Below are 16,084 nucleotides of genomic sequence, written 5' to 3' on the forward strand. Positions count from 1 at the left end.
CACAGGGTCCTGGACAGCCAGAAGGGACAGGGCCTCAGGCTAGGCAGAATTTTGTTTTAAAACGAATATTTAATATTTCTCTTGAAAAGGAGGAGGAGAATTTGCTCTTCCTGGGTGCTTTCCATGTGACAGTTTCTTTCCACGTAACACACCGTTTAATTTAGTGTTCCACCAAACTCCGAAGCTGAATTTCAAGAGCGTCCACCAGGAGGCCAGGTACCCTGTCTGTCTGCTTTAGGTAGATCTCATGGCAACCCACTCCAGTATGCTTGCCTGGAGAATCCCATGGCGGGAGGAGCCTTGTAGGCTACAGTCCATGGGGTCGCAAAGAGTCGGACACGACTGAGCGACTTCACTTCACTTCATTTCACTTCACTTCATGGTCCTCATGGTCACTGTGAGGTAAATCCCCAGTCAGAATCCAAATCCAAGTGCCTCTAGGCCCCCTGCAGGAGGCCTTTTGACCTCAGGTTCACCCCTACCCGGGGTGAAGCAGCTTGCCCCAGGATAGGGAGCAGCAAGGGGCGCCTGGCTGCTGGAACTTCCTAGCCTCAAACTGAAGGCATGGGAACAGACCATCCCCGAAACATCCAGGGGAGCACGAATTCAAGCAGAAAGACACCTAGACACACGAATCTCTATTTGGGGGAGAAATGAATTTTTTTTTTTGCCTAAGCTGGAAGAATACCTGTTTATTCTTGTCTCAGAGAGTAAAGCACTATTTCTCTTTTCTTCTTGCTATTTTGATCCCACCTTCTAAAGGCCTCTTCTGTGCAACCTCTCTTTTGGCCCACCCCCTTTTCTTCTTCCCTAGTTTAAAACATCAATTCCCTGGTCCCCCCTTGTATCTGTCTATTTCCTCACATCTGCCTGCTCTCATCTTTCCCCCGAGACAGGGAACCTGTGCTCTGGACCTGTACTGACCACGTCTTCTCTAAGCCTCAGGGAAATCCAGTCAGGCTGGTGCCCCGTTTGAGGGATGAGGATACTGGGGCTCTAGGTCAGGCCAGCGGACCCAGTCGAAGGACATCCATTTAGCCCTCGGTGGGCACATACAAGCCGTGTGGTGACACAGGGATCCGCTCCCTAACCCCCCTCGGCCTCACTTGGAAAGGAGCCATCGGGCAAGGTAAAAAGGTCAGCCCGCCCCGCTCCCCCTCCCCGCCGCCGTGTGTAGCCTTTGGACAATTTGTTACACTGTTTCTTCCACTGCCTGCACCTCATTGGTCCACCACCGCACATCCTCATTGGCTGTGGGCCCAGGGCCACACTGCGATTGGTCCGCGCGCCTGTGCTGAGGTCTGTCGGGCCCAGGGGAGCGAGGGTCCCCACTGTGTTTGGCACGTGAGGCCGGTGACCCACTGCCACCACTGTCATGGCTTCCCGCTGCCCGGGTGCCCAGGTGTTCATCTCCCTGCGAGGATGCGAGTCGACTAAACGCCACCCATTCACCTCCAGAATAGTGCACTGGACTTGTGGGTGGTTTATGTAATACATGCGACTTAGTGAAACTCGTGGATCCAAACAGGTGGCCATTTAGGCCTGAGTCCAAACTTTTGTACATTTGTACACGTCATGCTGACACCCTACAGATTTCTGAGAATGATTCTGGGTTTCTTTTAAGCATGATCTTATAAGCATAGGGAACCAAAGGAAGCTGCTGGTGGGTTGCAAAACATCCAGTGTCTTGTATGCATTCACTTAGGATTTGCTAAGAGACTCTGTGTGTGTGTGTGTGTGTGTGTGTGTGTGTGTGCGCGCGCGCGCGCATGTGCATGTGTTAAATCGCCTCAGTCCTGTGCGACTTTGCCATCCTATGGACTGTAGCCCGCCAGGCTTCTCCAGGAAAGAATACTGGAGTGGGTTGCCCATGTCCGCCTCCAGAGCATCTTCCCCACCCGGGGATCCAACCGACGTCTCCTGCATTGACAGGCAGGTTCTTTACCGCTAGCGCCACCTGGGAAGCTCTAATATAACTGGATCACACTCAAATGGTTTAGGGATTGATAATTTAAGATGACTGAAAGTTACTTTGAAACTTGGAAAGGGTGAAGTCATAGTTTTTTTTTTAAAGTTTAGCCTAGGGAGTTTTTTTTTTTTTTTTTTTAAGTTCAACTCTAGGTGGCTTCCCAGTCGTTCACTATCTCCCAGAGTTTGCTCAAATTCATGTGCATTGAGTCAGAACGCTATCTAACCATCTCATCCTCTGCCACCTGCTATCCTGTCTTATATCTATTCTGATGCACTCTCGGAGAGACACTTTAGATGCTGAATACATGGATCCTGACAAAGGATCTTGATTTGTTGACAAAACAAGATTCAAATGAGAAGCCAGTGTGACCTGGGTCTGAAAAACTTCTCAGAGAAATTGGGGCTTAAATTGAGAACTGAAGGACAAGCTGACTCTAGACAGGTATAAACCGGGGGGAGGCGGGGGGGAGGGTTGCATTCTAAGTGGGAGGGAAAAAAACGGAGACGCGGTGGAGGCAGCCTCTGGAGGCAGCAAGTCTTGGGAGTGTCTGCCCCCTACAGGAGAGGCAGAGGGCTGCACCCTTATCGCGTGCGGCAAACTTCACAGACGGGCAGATCTTTCCAGAGGAATGTGTTCGGGTAAGAAACCTGAGAGGAAAGTCAAATTATCAGTATTGGCACAGGAGAGCTCTAGACTCCCCACAAGTCCAGAGGCCTTTGGCATTCATATGCCTAGACTATTAGAGAATTTGAGACTCTGGGAGGACCTTGGTGTTTTTACCTCAGTCTAAATGTCAACCTAAATGCCCTGGTGTCCAGGCACATGCATTTCTTTTTAATTTAAACAGGTAAAGAAGACTCATATTCTTAAGTTCGAAAGGTTCTTGTTTTTCCCTGTACGGTGTGCTGTCCTGGTCCCTCAGTCGTATCTGACTCTGTGACGCCATGGACTCTAGCCCACCAGGCTCCTCTGTTCATGGGATTCTCCAGGCAAGAATATTGGAGTGGGTTGCCATTTCCTCCTCTGGGGGATCTTCCTGACACAGGGTTCAAACTCAGGTCTCCCACATTGCAGGCAGATTCTTTACCACTAGTACCACCTGGGAAACCCTTGTTTTTCTCTGGGCTTCCTGTTCACTTCGCTGTTTCACTTTGCTTCCTATTAAAGATTTGTTTATGTCTGGAAATTGGAGACTATAAAAGGTGGCCTCTGATGTAACCTAGCCGTCAGGCTGGATGGGCCTCTGATTCTGTGGCTAGGGAAGACCTCACAGGGTTGGGACACACCTGCCCCACCTCTCACAGACTGTAAAGAATGAGATCTCAGGGTACAGCCTGCCCTCCTTGGCCACTGTGGTCAATTAACAAGTGTCCAGTGAGAACCTGCAAGGTCCTGGAGACTTCCTGCTGTAAAGCAGCAGTGCCCTTCAACTGTAAGTCAGGTATGAGCACCTTGGGTTTTCAGGAGTCAAGTTTCAATAACAGGTTTTGTATCACCTATGGTTGATTGTGTATCTGTTGTCGATTATACTCATTGGTTTGGGACCTTTTACTTGGGAATTGTTCCCCTTTTGGCTTCAATCTACCTTCCTTTCTCTTTAATATTTTACCTTTACTATTTAGGGCCAAGCCAAGCCTAGCACCTTGCAGCTTCTCATGGAGACTGCAGGAGGAGGCAGCAACCCCGGCGGCGGCGGCGGCGGCGGGGTGATGCCCCGGCCCCTCCAGAAACTGGAGCAGCGGGTGGCCCGCAGACGCCTGTCCCAGGCCCGCCACCGAGCAACCCTGGCGGGGCTCTTCGGCAACCTCAGGAAGGCCGTCTACTCCCACTCTGATCTCACAGCCTCAAAGGTATGGGGATCCGAGGGGAGGGAGGAAAAGCTCCCACACGTGGAAGGACTGTGGAGCCAGGGTGGAGACTGGCCTGGAGCTCCACCCCCGAGGGCTGCAGCCCAGGTGGGTCAGTGGCCTGCAGTGGACACCTCAGGACGCTCTGTCTGCTCTGGGCCCTACCTACCCCCTGCAGACAAGCCTGGCCTCAGGAGGGAAATGAGCCGCCGAGAGGCCGGGTAAGCTGGCCACACTGATGCCCATCGCTCTCGTGGGCTGCAGTGAGCCTCCAGCCACTGCCCAGACCCTGCATTCCCACTGTAAGCACACACAAACGTCCCTCCCCTAAAGCAACACCCCCCCCCCCACTACAGGCGCATGTGTGTCCCTCAGTTTTCATGCACTAACCAGGTCTTTCCCTAGGTGGCAGGACTCTCCAGGTAAGCATTTATCTTTTCCTGATCTTAATTCTGCCTTTCTCCTTACTGGGCTACTGTACTGCTGATTGCTGTCTCTGGCGGAGCACAGAAGGTTCACGTGGGTTCGGGTGGTGATGGAAGGATGGAGTTGGTATCACTGGAGGGAGCAGTCAGGAGGTCTCCAACGTCGGGGAGGTCACGATAGCCTCAAGGCCCCTCACCCTTTTTAACAAACGAGGGAACTGGAATTCAGACAGGACCTGCCAGCTGGTTGGTGGCAGGACCCAGGGAGAGGCCAGGTTTGGGGCTCCAAACCAGGCCCTCTTTCCACCGTCCGTCTCTCTGGACCAGCCTGTTGCCCTGCAACTGTGGGTTTCCCTCTGGGCTGGTGCTGCTTCCAGAGCAGGTACCCTTGTGCCCGGATCCAAGGGGGGCAAGAAGAATCTCAACAGAGCTCCCACCTGCTCCTCTAGAAGGACACCCAGCTGTGGATGCCTCACGGCGCTCTGGCTGCTGCTGCACGTGGGTAAAGCTTAAGAGCCGCCCCTTACCTCCCCGCTGCAGACTAGCCTGACCTCAGAGGCCCAAATCCGGGCCTCTCAGCAAAAGGCCTGTCCAGAACAACTCTGCTCCGTGCCCCCTGGGTGACATGCGTCCAGGGTGCACAACAACCCCAAGGCCCCTGTCACTGGCCAGTGAAGAAGCGTGCAGAGACAGGCAGCACGACTAAAGGAAAAACAGGTACTGGGGGCTGGCAGGAAGGAGTGGAGGTAAATCTAGAGGGAAACCCTCTGCACCCCTGAAAACTCATACCTCCTGATGTGGCGGAGAGCCTGGCTATTAAGTGGTGTCAGTCCACGTGAGGCAGGTTCCTTGCTAAGCTTCAGTTAATACATCGGTTAAACAGGGACCCCAGTCACGGTTTCCTGAGGCCTGCCGTGGAGTTTAACAAGAAAAAGCATGAAAAACATAGCACGGTCCTAGGTGGTTTAGAAGGCTAGTATCATTTCCCCATGCATCACCTCATTTCTTCCTCCAAGCTCTGTTCATGTCACCCTCACTCTGCAGAGGAGCAAACTGAGGCTCCAGAAAGTTAGACTATTTGCCTGGGATGGCACAGCCAGGGGGCAGACTGGAAATCAAATATCTTCTGCCCTGTTCTTCCTTTGCGCTCCTGCTGGAGGGACAATGCTGAGTTTTGCATTTGTAGCGTCCATGCAGAAAGGATTTGCCTTACAAGAGTGAGATGCACACATGTGTGGCAGCAAGGTTGTACTAGTTTTCTGTGGCTGCCAAAACAAAATACCATACAGGAGATGGCTTAGAACAACAGAAATGTCTCAGAGGTCTAGCCCCTAGAGGTTCAAAATCCAGGTGTCCACAGGACCGGGCTCTCTCTGACTGCCCTAGGGGAGAACACTTCCTGCCTCTTTTGGCTTCTGGCATTTGCTGGCAATCCTTGGCACTCCCTGGCTTACAGAGGCGTCACTCCAGTTACTGTATGTGTCTGTCTCTATGTCCGAATTTCCTCTTTTTATAAGGACACTGGTCATACTGAGTTAGAGCCCACCCTCATGATCTCACGTTGACTTGATTACCTCGAGAAAGGCCCTGCTTCCAAATAAGGTCACGCTCACAGGCCTGGGGTTAGAACTTTAACACATCTTTTTTTAGGGGGACATAATTCAACTCAGACAAAGGTCCTAAGAAAATCAGCCTGCCAAAAATGTTGTAGAAACAGAGTTTCAGTGACTGGCACCTGGCCCACCTGGCTCCGTTCTGGCCCAGGTGACGCAGTCAGACTGCAAGGTGGGCATGGGGTGGCCGTGCTGCGCGGACGCAGGTGACCGTCCTGGCCCAGAGGGCTAGAAAGTCCTCGCCTCCCAAGCCCGAGGTTCAGGCAGCCTGTCGGCCCCGGGTATCCCGAGAGTGGACAGAGTCCTTGCTGACCCAGCAGTGTAATTCTGAGCCCGGGACTAGAGCCAGCAGCCAGTGTAGGACGGCAGGGGCCCTGCTCTAAAGGAGCAGCCCGAGATCCCCGTGGTCCGCTGGGTCTCCTGTCACCGTCCAGTGGGTCTGCAGAGCGGGGTGCCTTTAGTCGCTCTCCAGTCTCCTTTTCACGCGCCAGCAGGACTCAGTCGGGCCCTCCAGGAGGGTGGGTCCCTCCTCCTCCCCTGCCGGCCCTCCCACAGTCCTCTGCGGCGCTCACCGAATTCTGCATTAAGAGGGGCTGTGGTGTGTTCTGTGTGATGAGGGGTTGTCTCCACGCTCATCTTCCCTCTTAGAATGTCAGCGGCCTGAAAGCTGGGCAGTTTTGTTTACTCTGTGACCCCGGGCTGGGCACACAGCTCTTTGCCCTTGTGCGTGCCTGAGGAAGGTCTGGGACTCCTCACAGGCACTGGGCGCTCTGCATAGTACACAATATTCAGCGTTTCTCATCGTTGTATAATCTTGCAGTTACCATTTTGACTTGAATAATGTTACATCCAGTGGTGAAGAAAGGGAAGGAGGGAGCAAGGAAATGCTTGTGATTCTATTTTTGCAGGACAGGAAATTCATAAGTTCAAATTGACAGAGCACTTGATAAGACTTTAGGTCAACTAGAATGTATGCATTTGGCAAACAAAAATACATTTTTGTATTTTTACTAACTAGTACATTTACTAGTACTAAACTAGTACATTTACTGTTAACCCACCGGTAGCACACTGTGCGAAGTGAGCATAAGTTAATGGGGGGAGGGAGGGCTCTCTGCTGCCTCTGCAGACATTGTCCATCCCAACTTCACAGCGCATCTATAGTCATTTGCAGCCCTAACTGTCTGCTGAACACAGCTTAATGGTTTCCAAATGCTTTGGTATTTCTGTGAGAACCATTTCCAGAATACAAAGTAAATGTCGTGCCTTCCGTGGCTAGGAACTAACTCCTACCCTTTCTGTTGACGCTGTCAAAGACTGAGACTTTGCACCCGAGGTGGGGGTGGCTTCAGGGCAGAAAAGGGGCTTCCGTGTTCACAAAACCAACTCTGTGAGGGGAGGCCGGCTTCTCCGCACTGTCTGTCTCTGTCCTCAGTGGCAAGTTTTGAATAAGGCGAAGAATCATATTCAGGAACTGGAACAAACTTTGGATGAGCTACTGAAGCTGAAAGGTAAGCGATCCATGGCTGCCACCCCTCTGCCTCCCAGGGTAGGGCTGGTTGGTTTTTTCTGTTGAAAACAGAGAGATTGGGGTAAGCCAAGTGAACATATATTTACTGAGAGCCTACTGTGTGCCAGGCATTGTGTCTGGACCAGGGGTACGATCAGACCCATGCCCCTGTCCTCAGCGAGCTTAGGGTCTGGCAGGACGGACAAACGTCAGTGGGCTGTGTGAGCAAGAGGAGTTCCTTCCCAGGTGCCTGACCTCTTGAGAGGCCAGAGAAGTGGACCGGGGCTGTCCAACTCAAAAGCAAAGGGCAGAAGCTGTCTCCCTTCTTTGGCACTCAGGCTGGACACTGGGGTTTCATGAGCCAGTGGGAGCTGAATTCTGAAAGGGGTGCTCTCCATGGCTTGACTGAGAAGGGCCAGCTCAAGAAGCTCTTCCCCTGTCCCTCTCCCCCTCCCATCTAAAAAGAGAGGTGAAACTGGGCTCTTGACCCCTAACCCTGAACCTGGGTGGGTTCAGCGACCACCCATGGTCCACACAGTCCAGAAAGGCAGGAGAGACTGGACCAAGTCCCGACTTTATCACCTGTGACCCTTGCCTTCAACTCCTTAATAGAGTCTTTCAACCTGGAGGATGGGAATGCAAACAGCTTAGAGGAGGCCAAGAAAGAATATGCCAGCATGTACTCCAGAAACCCCAGGTAAGAGCCCCAAGCACCAGGAGACCCAGGACGTGCCGCTCTTCTACCACAGTTCTGCTGCGGCTCGGCAGCCCACCCTCCCCGCCAGAATGCAGAGCAGAGTGAGAGACACTGCTTATCGATTTAGAACAGCTTTGTGCTGGAGAGTTCTCTTCTCTGTGTTATCCTAATCACATGTATTGGATTTTTCCTAAATATAAAAATAATCCTACTTATTAACAGAAAATGTCAAAAAGAACAGAAGTACCCGAAAAAAGAACATGAAAGTACTTCTTATCTCACCACTCAAAGAAAATCAATGTTAACCATCAAGAATATCCTTATTTTCTTCTATTTTGCACATTATTTTGTGGAGAAATGAGATCACAGTATTCATATAGTATTATAGCTTTTAAAAAACTTACCTAATGGTTTTACTGAAAGATACATAAGAAGATAAGGGAAATCCAAATCTCTGCCTACCTTCTAGCTTCACAGGAACCTAAGAAAAGCTAAAAAGGATGTCAGAGAAGAAAGGAAAAAGTAGTACATGCAGGTGCTGCAAGGGGAAGGGGTGCTGAAAGGGGAACCTCGTTTGTAACACGGCACTCAGACAAGAGAGGCTGACTGAGGAGCGTCTCGCGCTTCTGTGACCTCACGGGGGACATTTAGCTCTCGCAGCTTTGGACGTGCGCTGTGCAGACTCAGTCCTTGCGCCCTCGGAGGGTGACCCAAGCCCTGCACCGCCTCAGCCCGCACAGCTGCTTCAAGCGCGGCCTGGACTCTGGGGACCACGACCGGGCCCGCGTCATCTCTGGTGGCCCCAGGGTGTTTCCAGCACGGTGTACGCTCAGACCGGCCTCTGAGGAGGCACCTGAGTACGTGTGTAAACAGTCTTACTCAGTCTGAAAAGAGGACTGCACACAGCTTGTGATCAGAAGCTCCCGAGAACCCGTGGAGGCCAAGTGATGTTGTTTCCCTTCATTTTGGGCGGGGTTACTAATTTCTTATATTGTCTTCTCTGTGCTTTTCTGTATTTCCAGTTTTTTAAAACAGCAAATGTGTACTATATCCTAAAGGAAATAATCAAGAGAGAAATGATTAAATTAAATTCACATTGTAGACACTGTGAGAATACAGAAAAGTATTAAGAAGGGTGTAATCACCTATAATCATAATCCACACTGTTTGGTCATGTGGAGGGGAAGAGGCAAATGGTGTGTGTATGCGTGCGCACATGTGTGTGTGTGTGTGTGTGTGTGTACTGAGTATATGTGGCAGGGTATTTGTGGCCATATTTTACAAATCAGACTGGCCCCACCTAGAAACCAGCCTGGGAGATGATCTCAGTGAGGCAGACATTAGCTATTGACTCCACGCCCCATTTATTATGTAAGCCATGCTTTCCCTCCTGATTTAACGTATGAACACTATCATGTACTAAAATCTTATTAATACTTGTATCACCCACATCTGGATGGCTAAATTTCTTTCAGAATCATATTAATTAGGGAAGATTTTTCACTAGAATTATTATAAACCTGCAATAATTAGAAGTGTGGTACCAGTAGAGGACTAGATTAATTGCATTTTATAATTATTATATTTTTAATTAATTAATTAAATTATGAGTAAGCTTAAGTGCCTTTGTTCAGGGTCATTTGTATTTCCCTTCCTGGAAGCTTTTTTTACCTAATTTCTGCCCATTTTCCTGTTCGGTTGGTGGTCTTTTTCTTAGTGGTAGAAGCACTTTACATATCATGAGAAATCAGCTCTCCTTCTAGTATATAGATTACAAACAATCATACCTTGGTTGGTTGTTTTACTATTTCAGCATTTCTGTTTTTTGTCTTGTCCATGCAAAACTGAAGTCTAATCTGTCGATCTACAATGGCATCTGATGTTAGGTGAATAGTCAGAAAGACTTCTTCCACTCTGAAATTAAACAGAAAGAGAGAGAGAGACTGAGACCCCTCCTATGTTATCTTCTGATGCACTTGCCTTTTGACTCAATCTGATGCCTTGGAGATTATTCCTGTCAGTATGAAGAGATTCTGAATACAAGCCCTGGTTTTCCAAATTGCGTCATATTGTTTCATTCTCTTAAAACTGTCTTTTGAAGAGCAGAATTAAAAACTTTAAAGTCCAGTTTATTCATTGCTTTCTTTTCTAGGTGGAGCTTTTAGTTTAAACCCAAATATTTAACCATGGTTTTGGGTGCTACTGTAAATGCTACTTTTTAAATTTCAATTTCCAGTTATTCATTGCTAGTTTACAGAAATACTATTGGTTTTTGTATCTCAACTTTGTATTCTGAAACCTTGCTTCCTTCTTAGTTCTGACCACATATTTTTAGGTTCTTTGGGATTTTCTACATAGATAATCACATTGTCTGCAAACAAAGACAGTTTTATTTCCTCCTCTCCAATCTGTACACCTTTCATTTCTTTGGTTCATCTTTTGGGATGGGCTATAATCTCCAGCATAATTCTGAATAGAAGTGGTAAGAGAGGACATCTTTCTCTTGTTTCTGAGCTTGGCAGATAAACAATCTTTTACTGTTAAGTATGATGTTAGCTATAGGCTTTTTATAGATGCTCTTTATCAGGTTAAAAAAATTCCCTTCTATTCCTAGTTTGCTGAGAGTTTTTTAAAATCATGAATGAATGTTGAATTTTGCCAAATGCTTTTCTGCACATATAGAAATTAATATTTTTCCTTAATCTGTTGACATGGTGAGCTACACTGATTGATTTTCAAAGTTTGAATAAGCCACCTTATATTCCTAGGATAAACCTCACTTGGTCATAATGTATTTATACATATGTAGGGTAGGGTAGGTAGGGTAAGAGCACCATGTTGCCTGCATGCTCGGGCACATCAGTCATGTCCAACTCTTTGCGACCCCACGGATTGTAGCCCACCAGGCTCCACTGTCCATGGGATTTTCCAGGCAAGAATGTTGGAGCGGGTTGCCATTTCCTACTCCAGGGAATCTTCCTGACCCAGGGATCAAACCTGTGTGTCTTGTGTCTCTTGCACTGGCAGGCGGATTCTTTACCTGCCCACTTATTGGGGAAGCCCACTTATGCATATATATAATATATATAAAATATGCTAAAACTGTATTAAAATGTTCAGCCTTGATGTTCATAAGGGAAATTAGCCTGTAATTGTCTTGTTTCTATTTCCTCCCCAGTCTGGTGTCAAATAAAGTTAACTGGAAAGGCTCGGACACTTGGTGCTCCATCGAGGCAGCTGGGAAGGATGTTGAGGAGGAAGAAGAGGAAGAAGAGGAGGAGGAGGAGGACCAAGAAGAGGAGGAAGAGTATGAGGAGGTGGAGGAGGAAGAGGAGAAAAAAGTGGAGCTCTTAAACTCCTCCGTCACCTTGCTGCCAGATCTCTTGGAATTTGAACGGTGTGAAAGGCCTGGTGCCCGTGGGGAAGGGGACAAGTGCTCCAGCGGGAGTACCCTACAGGCCCTGAGTCACGGGCCCTCCAGATTTCCACACAGGAAGGGCTCTGGGATGGGGTTGGCAGAGGGGCTAGAGAAATAGTCTTGAAACCACATTTGCACAGCACATGCACTGTGTTTCCTTAGACTGACTTTATCTGGGGTGACACTGTGGGGGTCTGTTGGTGTGATTTGAGGGCTAAAGTGCCTCCCCACCCCCGCAGCATTACTGGTCTTGGAGCAAGGGAAGCAGTGAATGGCTAGCCCAGATTCCACCTGCTATTCACTGCTCCTTCGCAAACTCAAGGCCGGACACATCCATGTATGTGGGCTTGGAGGAGTTGGCTCAACAGAAAGAGGCTTACTCCACAGCTTCCAAATTTAAGCGGGCTCCTATCATGTCTGCACATTCCTGGGCTCTAAATTTGAAGCCGTGTTCCCCTGGTGAGAGAGTCAGCCTGCCCTTCCTCTCATCCTCTCTTCTGTCTGACAGTGAGCTTCGCAGAGGGCGCTGGGAGGACTTAGAAGGGACCCCAAAACACAAAACTAAGTCGCCCGTGGCCCCCAAGCTGGCTCTGCACTGCTAGGGTCAGGGCTGGCGGAGACTAATGAGGCTGAGTCCCTGGTGAACCACAGTGCGGGGCAAGGCCTGTGCTCTTCACCGCCCCCCTCCCCACCACGGGATCCCGAGGAGCCGCCTGGGGTTGGGGGACCTCGGGCCGCTGCGTTCAGGTCTGGGGGTCACTGCCCTTTCGGTTGCAGGTACCTCAACTTTTACAAGCAGACGATGGACTTTCTGATCAGGAACAAGATCATCTCCTCCAAGGAGGTGACGCTCCCCATCGTGTCCGCGGCCATCTCCCATCTTTGGCAGATCCTCTCGGAGGAGATGAAGACCATCCTCTTGCAGGCCTGGGAGCAGACACAGAGCGGCCTCGTGGGGTCCTATCCAGAGCCGGCCTGTGCCGAGGACAGCATGAAGGACAGCGGGGTTGACAGCCAGGGAGCCAGCTGCTCGCTCGTCTCCACCCCTGAGGAGGTGAGCCGACCCACAGGTGGGATGGAGGGTGGATAGGAATGACTCCATCATCTGTGCCTGGAGACGCCCCGGCAAGTTAGCAGGGTTCCCGCAGCCACCTGGAGGTGCTCTCTGGATGCTGGCGCAGTACGTTTCTGATTTTCCTGACATATATGCACAACCACAGAACCATTTATTTTTCTCCTGTTACCTTCCTGGCCTTTCCATGGGGATTACAGAAGAGATGGCTTAGAAGGCTGTATCCACTAAGATTCTTTCAGTTTCAAGTACTCTCTCATTAAACCAAGAGGTGATGTACTCTGCCCAACCCGGGAGGGCCCGCGGCAGGAGGACTTTCGCTATGTCTCTAGGCCGTGTGGCCGCAGATTCGGTTCTTCCCTTCTCCCTGCTCTGCCTCCTCTCAAGGCTGGCATCTCACCTTTCCCGCCCTCCCATTTCCCGCACAGGGTAAAACTGTGGAACGGCGGCCAGTAGCAATCAAGTTATTATTCTTTCTCCTCTACATCAGTTTAGTTCAGTTCGGTCGCTCAGTTGTGTCCGACTCTTTGTGACCCCATGGACTGCAGCACTCCAGGCTTCCCTGTCCATCGTCAATTCAGGACTGATTTCCTTTAAGATTGACTGGTTGGATCTCCTTGCAGTCCAAGGGCCTCTCAAGCGTCTTCTCCAACACCACAGTTCAAAAGCATCAATTCTTCGGCGCTCAGCTTTCTTTATAGTCCAACTCTCACATCCATACATCCTCTACGTCAGGCAAGGGAAAAGACTGCCTCTGTCTTTTAAGCATCAAGGAAGAACATCTCCAGAAATTTCCACCATGCCTCTCCTTCCCTCTCATTGGTCAGAATTTGCTAGATTGCCAGGTAATTGAGCCAATGAAAAACCGAGATAGAATTCTGTTTGGACCAATCAGGGCCAAGACCTGAGAGCCGGGGGAGGGGGGCGGGGGGGGGGTCAGTTCCCTCCCACCCCACAGAGCGTTGGGGCATAGAGAGGAGGACCCATGCCTTTACTGTAAATGCTCGAAGTTGAAGCTGTTAACGCCGGCCGACCAAGCAGAGTGCTGGTGCGCGTTAGCGGTCCGCTGAGCGGTGAGATCAAGGTGGGCTCCTCCGCTGGTCTTCCAGAATTAGGACAGGCGCGGAAGGCTGCTGCTCCCACTTGGGGCCGCATCTCTCCTCCCTGCTCTAGCGGAGCGGGCAGTTCTTTGCTTCTCTGCTCCTAATCTAGTGCTTTGCAAGACATTCAGCTTGCATGGCGCCACCCCCCTGCTTTGCCCTGACTTTTCAAACGTTCCTCAGCAGGTGGTTTCTTTGAGGAGAGGTCCAGTGTCTCTCTGGGTCCCATCTTAGAGCCAGAGAACCTCCAGGTGCCTCTGACGCTGGGGGAACAGCCCTTGTTGTTGCTTAGGCGTATCCGTCTCTTTGTGACCCCATGCGCTGCACACGCCAGGCTTCCCTGCTCTTCACTATCTCCTGGAGTTTGATCAAACTCATGTCCATTAAGTCGGTGATGCCATCCAATCGTCTCATCCTTTGTTGTCCCCTTCTCCTCCTGCCTTCTATCCTTCCCTAGCAGCAGGGTCTTTTCCAATGAGTTGGCGCTTCACACCCCAGTGACCAAAGCATTGGAGCTTCAGCTTCATCATCCTTCCAATGAATATTCAGGGTTGATTTCCTTTAAGACTGGTTTAATCTCCTCGGTGTCCAAAGGACCCTCAAGAACCTTCTCCAGCACCACAGATAGAAAGCATCAGTTCTTCAGCATTCAGTCTTTTTTATGTCCAGCTTTCACATCCCTACATGACTACGGGAAAAACCATAGCTTTGACTAGACAGACCTTTGTTGGCAAAGTCATGTCTCTGCTGTCTAGGTTTGTCATAGGTTTTCTTCAAAGGATCAAGTGTCTTTTAATTTCATGGCTGCAGTCACCCTCTGCAGTGATTTTGGAGCCCCCCAACATAAAGTCTCTCACTGTTTCCATTGTTTCCCCAGCTATTTGCCATGAAGTGATGGGACCGGATGCCTTGATCTTCATTTTTTGAATGTTGAGTTTTAAGCCAGCTTTTTCACTCTCCTGTTTCACCTTCATCAAGAGGCTCTTTAATTCCTCTTTCCCTTCTGCCATAAGGGTGGTGTCATCTGCATATCTGAGGTTATTGATATTTCTCCCAGCAATCTTGATTCCAGCTTGTGCTTCATCCAGCCCAGCATTTCATATGATGTACTCTGCATATAAGTTAAATAAGCAGGGTGACAGTATGCAGTGTTGACGTGCTCCTTTCCCAATTTGGAACCAGTCTGTTGTTCCATGTCCGGTTCTCACTGTTGCTTCTTGACTTGCATACATGTTTCTCAGGAAGCAGGTAAGGTGATCTGGTTTCCCATCTCTAAGAATTTTCCACAGTTTGTTGTGATCTGCACAGTCAAAGGCTTTAGCCTTTGAAGTAGTCAATGAAGCAGATGTTTTTCTGGCATTCTCTAGCTTTTTACTGTGATCCAGTGGACAGCCCTGGATACCGCGTTCCCTGGGAGGCCTCCCAGACTCCAGGGCCAGGCATGGGAAACTATTGTCACCCTGTCCTGCCAGCTTACAGACGAGCCCAGTGTGGGGAGGACCTATCCAGGATGCCTAGTTCCTGCTTTAAGGATTGCATCCTTTATCACAGATTATTTTTGTGTTTTCAAATCTCTGCCCTTTGGTCACTTGTTTATGGTTAACCCTCCATGATCTCCCCATGGTTCTCACGTGGAATTTAGTTAAAAGATAGGTGCTTGGCTACTACTCTAGACCCACTGAATCCGAGTCTTCAAGGGGATGGCTCAGAATCCGTGTTTTTAACAAGCACCCCAGGTGACTGGTGTGACTGCACGGGACTCCCAAGGCGGAGTGGGGGTGGGGCAGGGACATGGGTTGACTGTGGCACATCCACCCTGGGAGTGGGCTCTCTGCAACCTAACCGTAGAGACCCCTTAACCTCTGTTCCCCTGGCATGAAACTACTAGATTGTGGATCCTGGGCTCAGTCTGTCCCTCAGGCGGTGTAGATGAGCCCTTTCCCATGTAAACAGAGGCTCACCTCTGGCTGTTGCCTCTCCCACCTAAGCTCCCACCCTCTTTAAAAAGAGGAGACCATGGTCCCCAGTGCTTCCGCATTTCTCAGCCACTCTCTGGGGTTGGCAGTGTGTTCTGGGTGGGCAAGAACTTAATATTCATCCCCTGTAAAGGTCACCAAGCAGAGACCCTGGGTTTGGGCCTCATCTTTAACATGCATCCCTTTGGGGACAAGGGGTAGGGAGCCTTTCTATCCCTCGGCAGCCCAGAGCAAACATCAGAGTGTGGAGGATTTCTAACACGTGAAGTTTTATGGTTTCTTTCAGATCCTTTTTGAAGATGCCTTTGACGTGGCAAGTTTCCTGGACAAAAGTGAAGCTCCGGGCACATCTAGCCCCAGGTGAGGAGGGGTATGAAACTCTGGTGTGTGTGTGTGTGTGTGTGTGTGTGTGTGTGTGTGTGTGTGTGTGTGTGTGTGTGTGTGTGTGTGTGTC

The 16,084-nt window shown here is 49.9% G+C and overlaps 1 protein-coding gene across 1 annotated transcript in view; it reads left to right on the forward strand.

The window, feature by feature from the left end:
* The first annotated feature begins 388 nt into the window (after nucleotides 1-388).
* The window catches only part of STRA8 (stimulated by retinoic acid 8), a 29,347-nt gene continuing 13,651 nt past the window's right edge, over nucleotides 389-16,084 (forward strand). The window contains 9 exon segments of the mRNA XM_043462344.1: nucleotides 389-397; nucleotides 1,178-1,303; nucleotides 1,306-1,428; nucleotides 3,595-3,822; nucleotides 7,293-7,368; nucleotides 7,980-8,064; nucleotides 11,243-11,461; nucleotides 12,260-12,536; nucleotides 15,917-15,990. Of these exon segments, the coding sequence (XP_043318279.1) occupies nucleotides 389-397; nucleotides 1,178-1,303; nucleotides 1,306-1,428; nucleotides 3,595-3,822; nucleotides 7,293-7,368; nucleotides 7,980-8,064; nucleotides 11,243-11,461; nucleotides 12,260-12,536; nucleotides 15,917-15,990 (1,217 nt within the window).

The sequence above is a fragment of the Cervus canadensis genome, chromosome 3 (assembly GCF_019320065.1).
Source record: "Cervus canadensis isolate Bull #8, Minnesota chromosome 3, ASM1932006v1, whole genome shotgun sequence".
In the NCBI taxonomy this organism is placed as follows: Eukaryota; Metazoa; Chordata; class Mammalia; order Artiodactyla; family Cervidae; genus Cervus; species Cervus canadensis.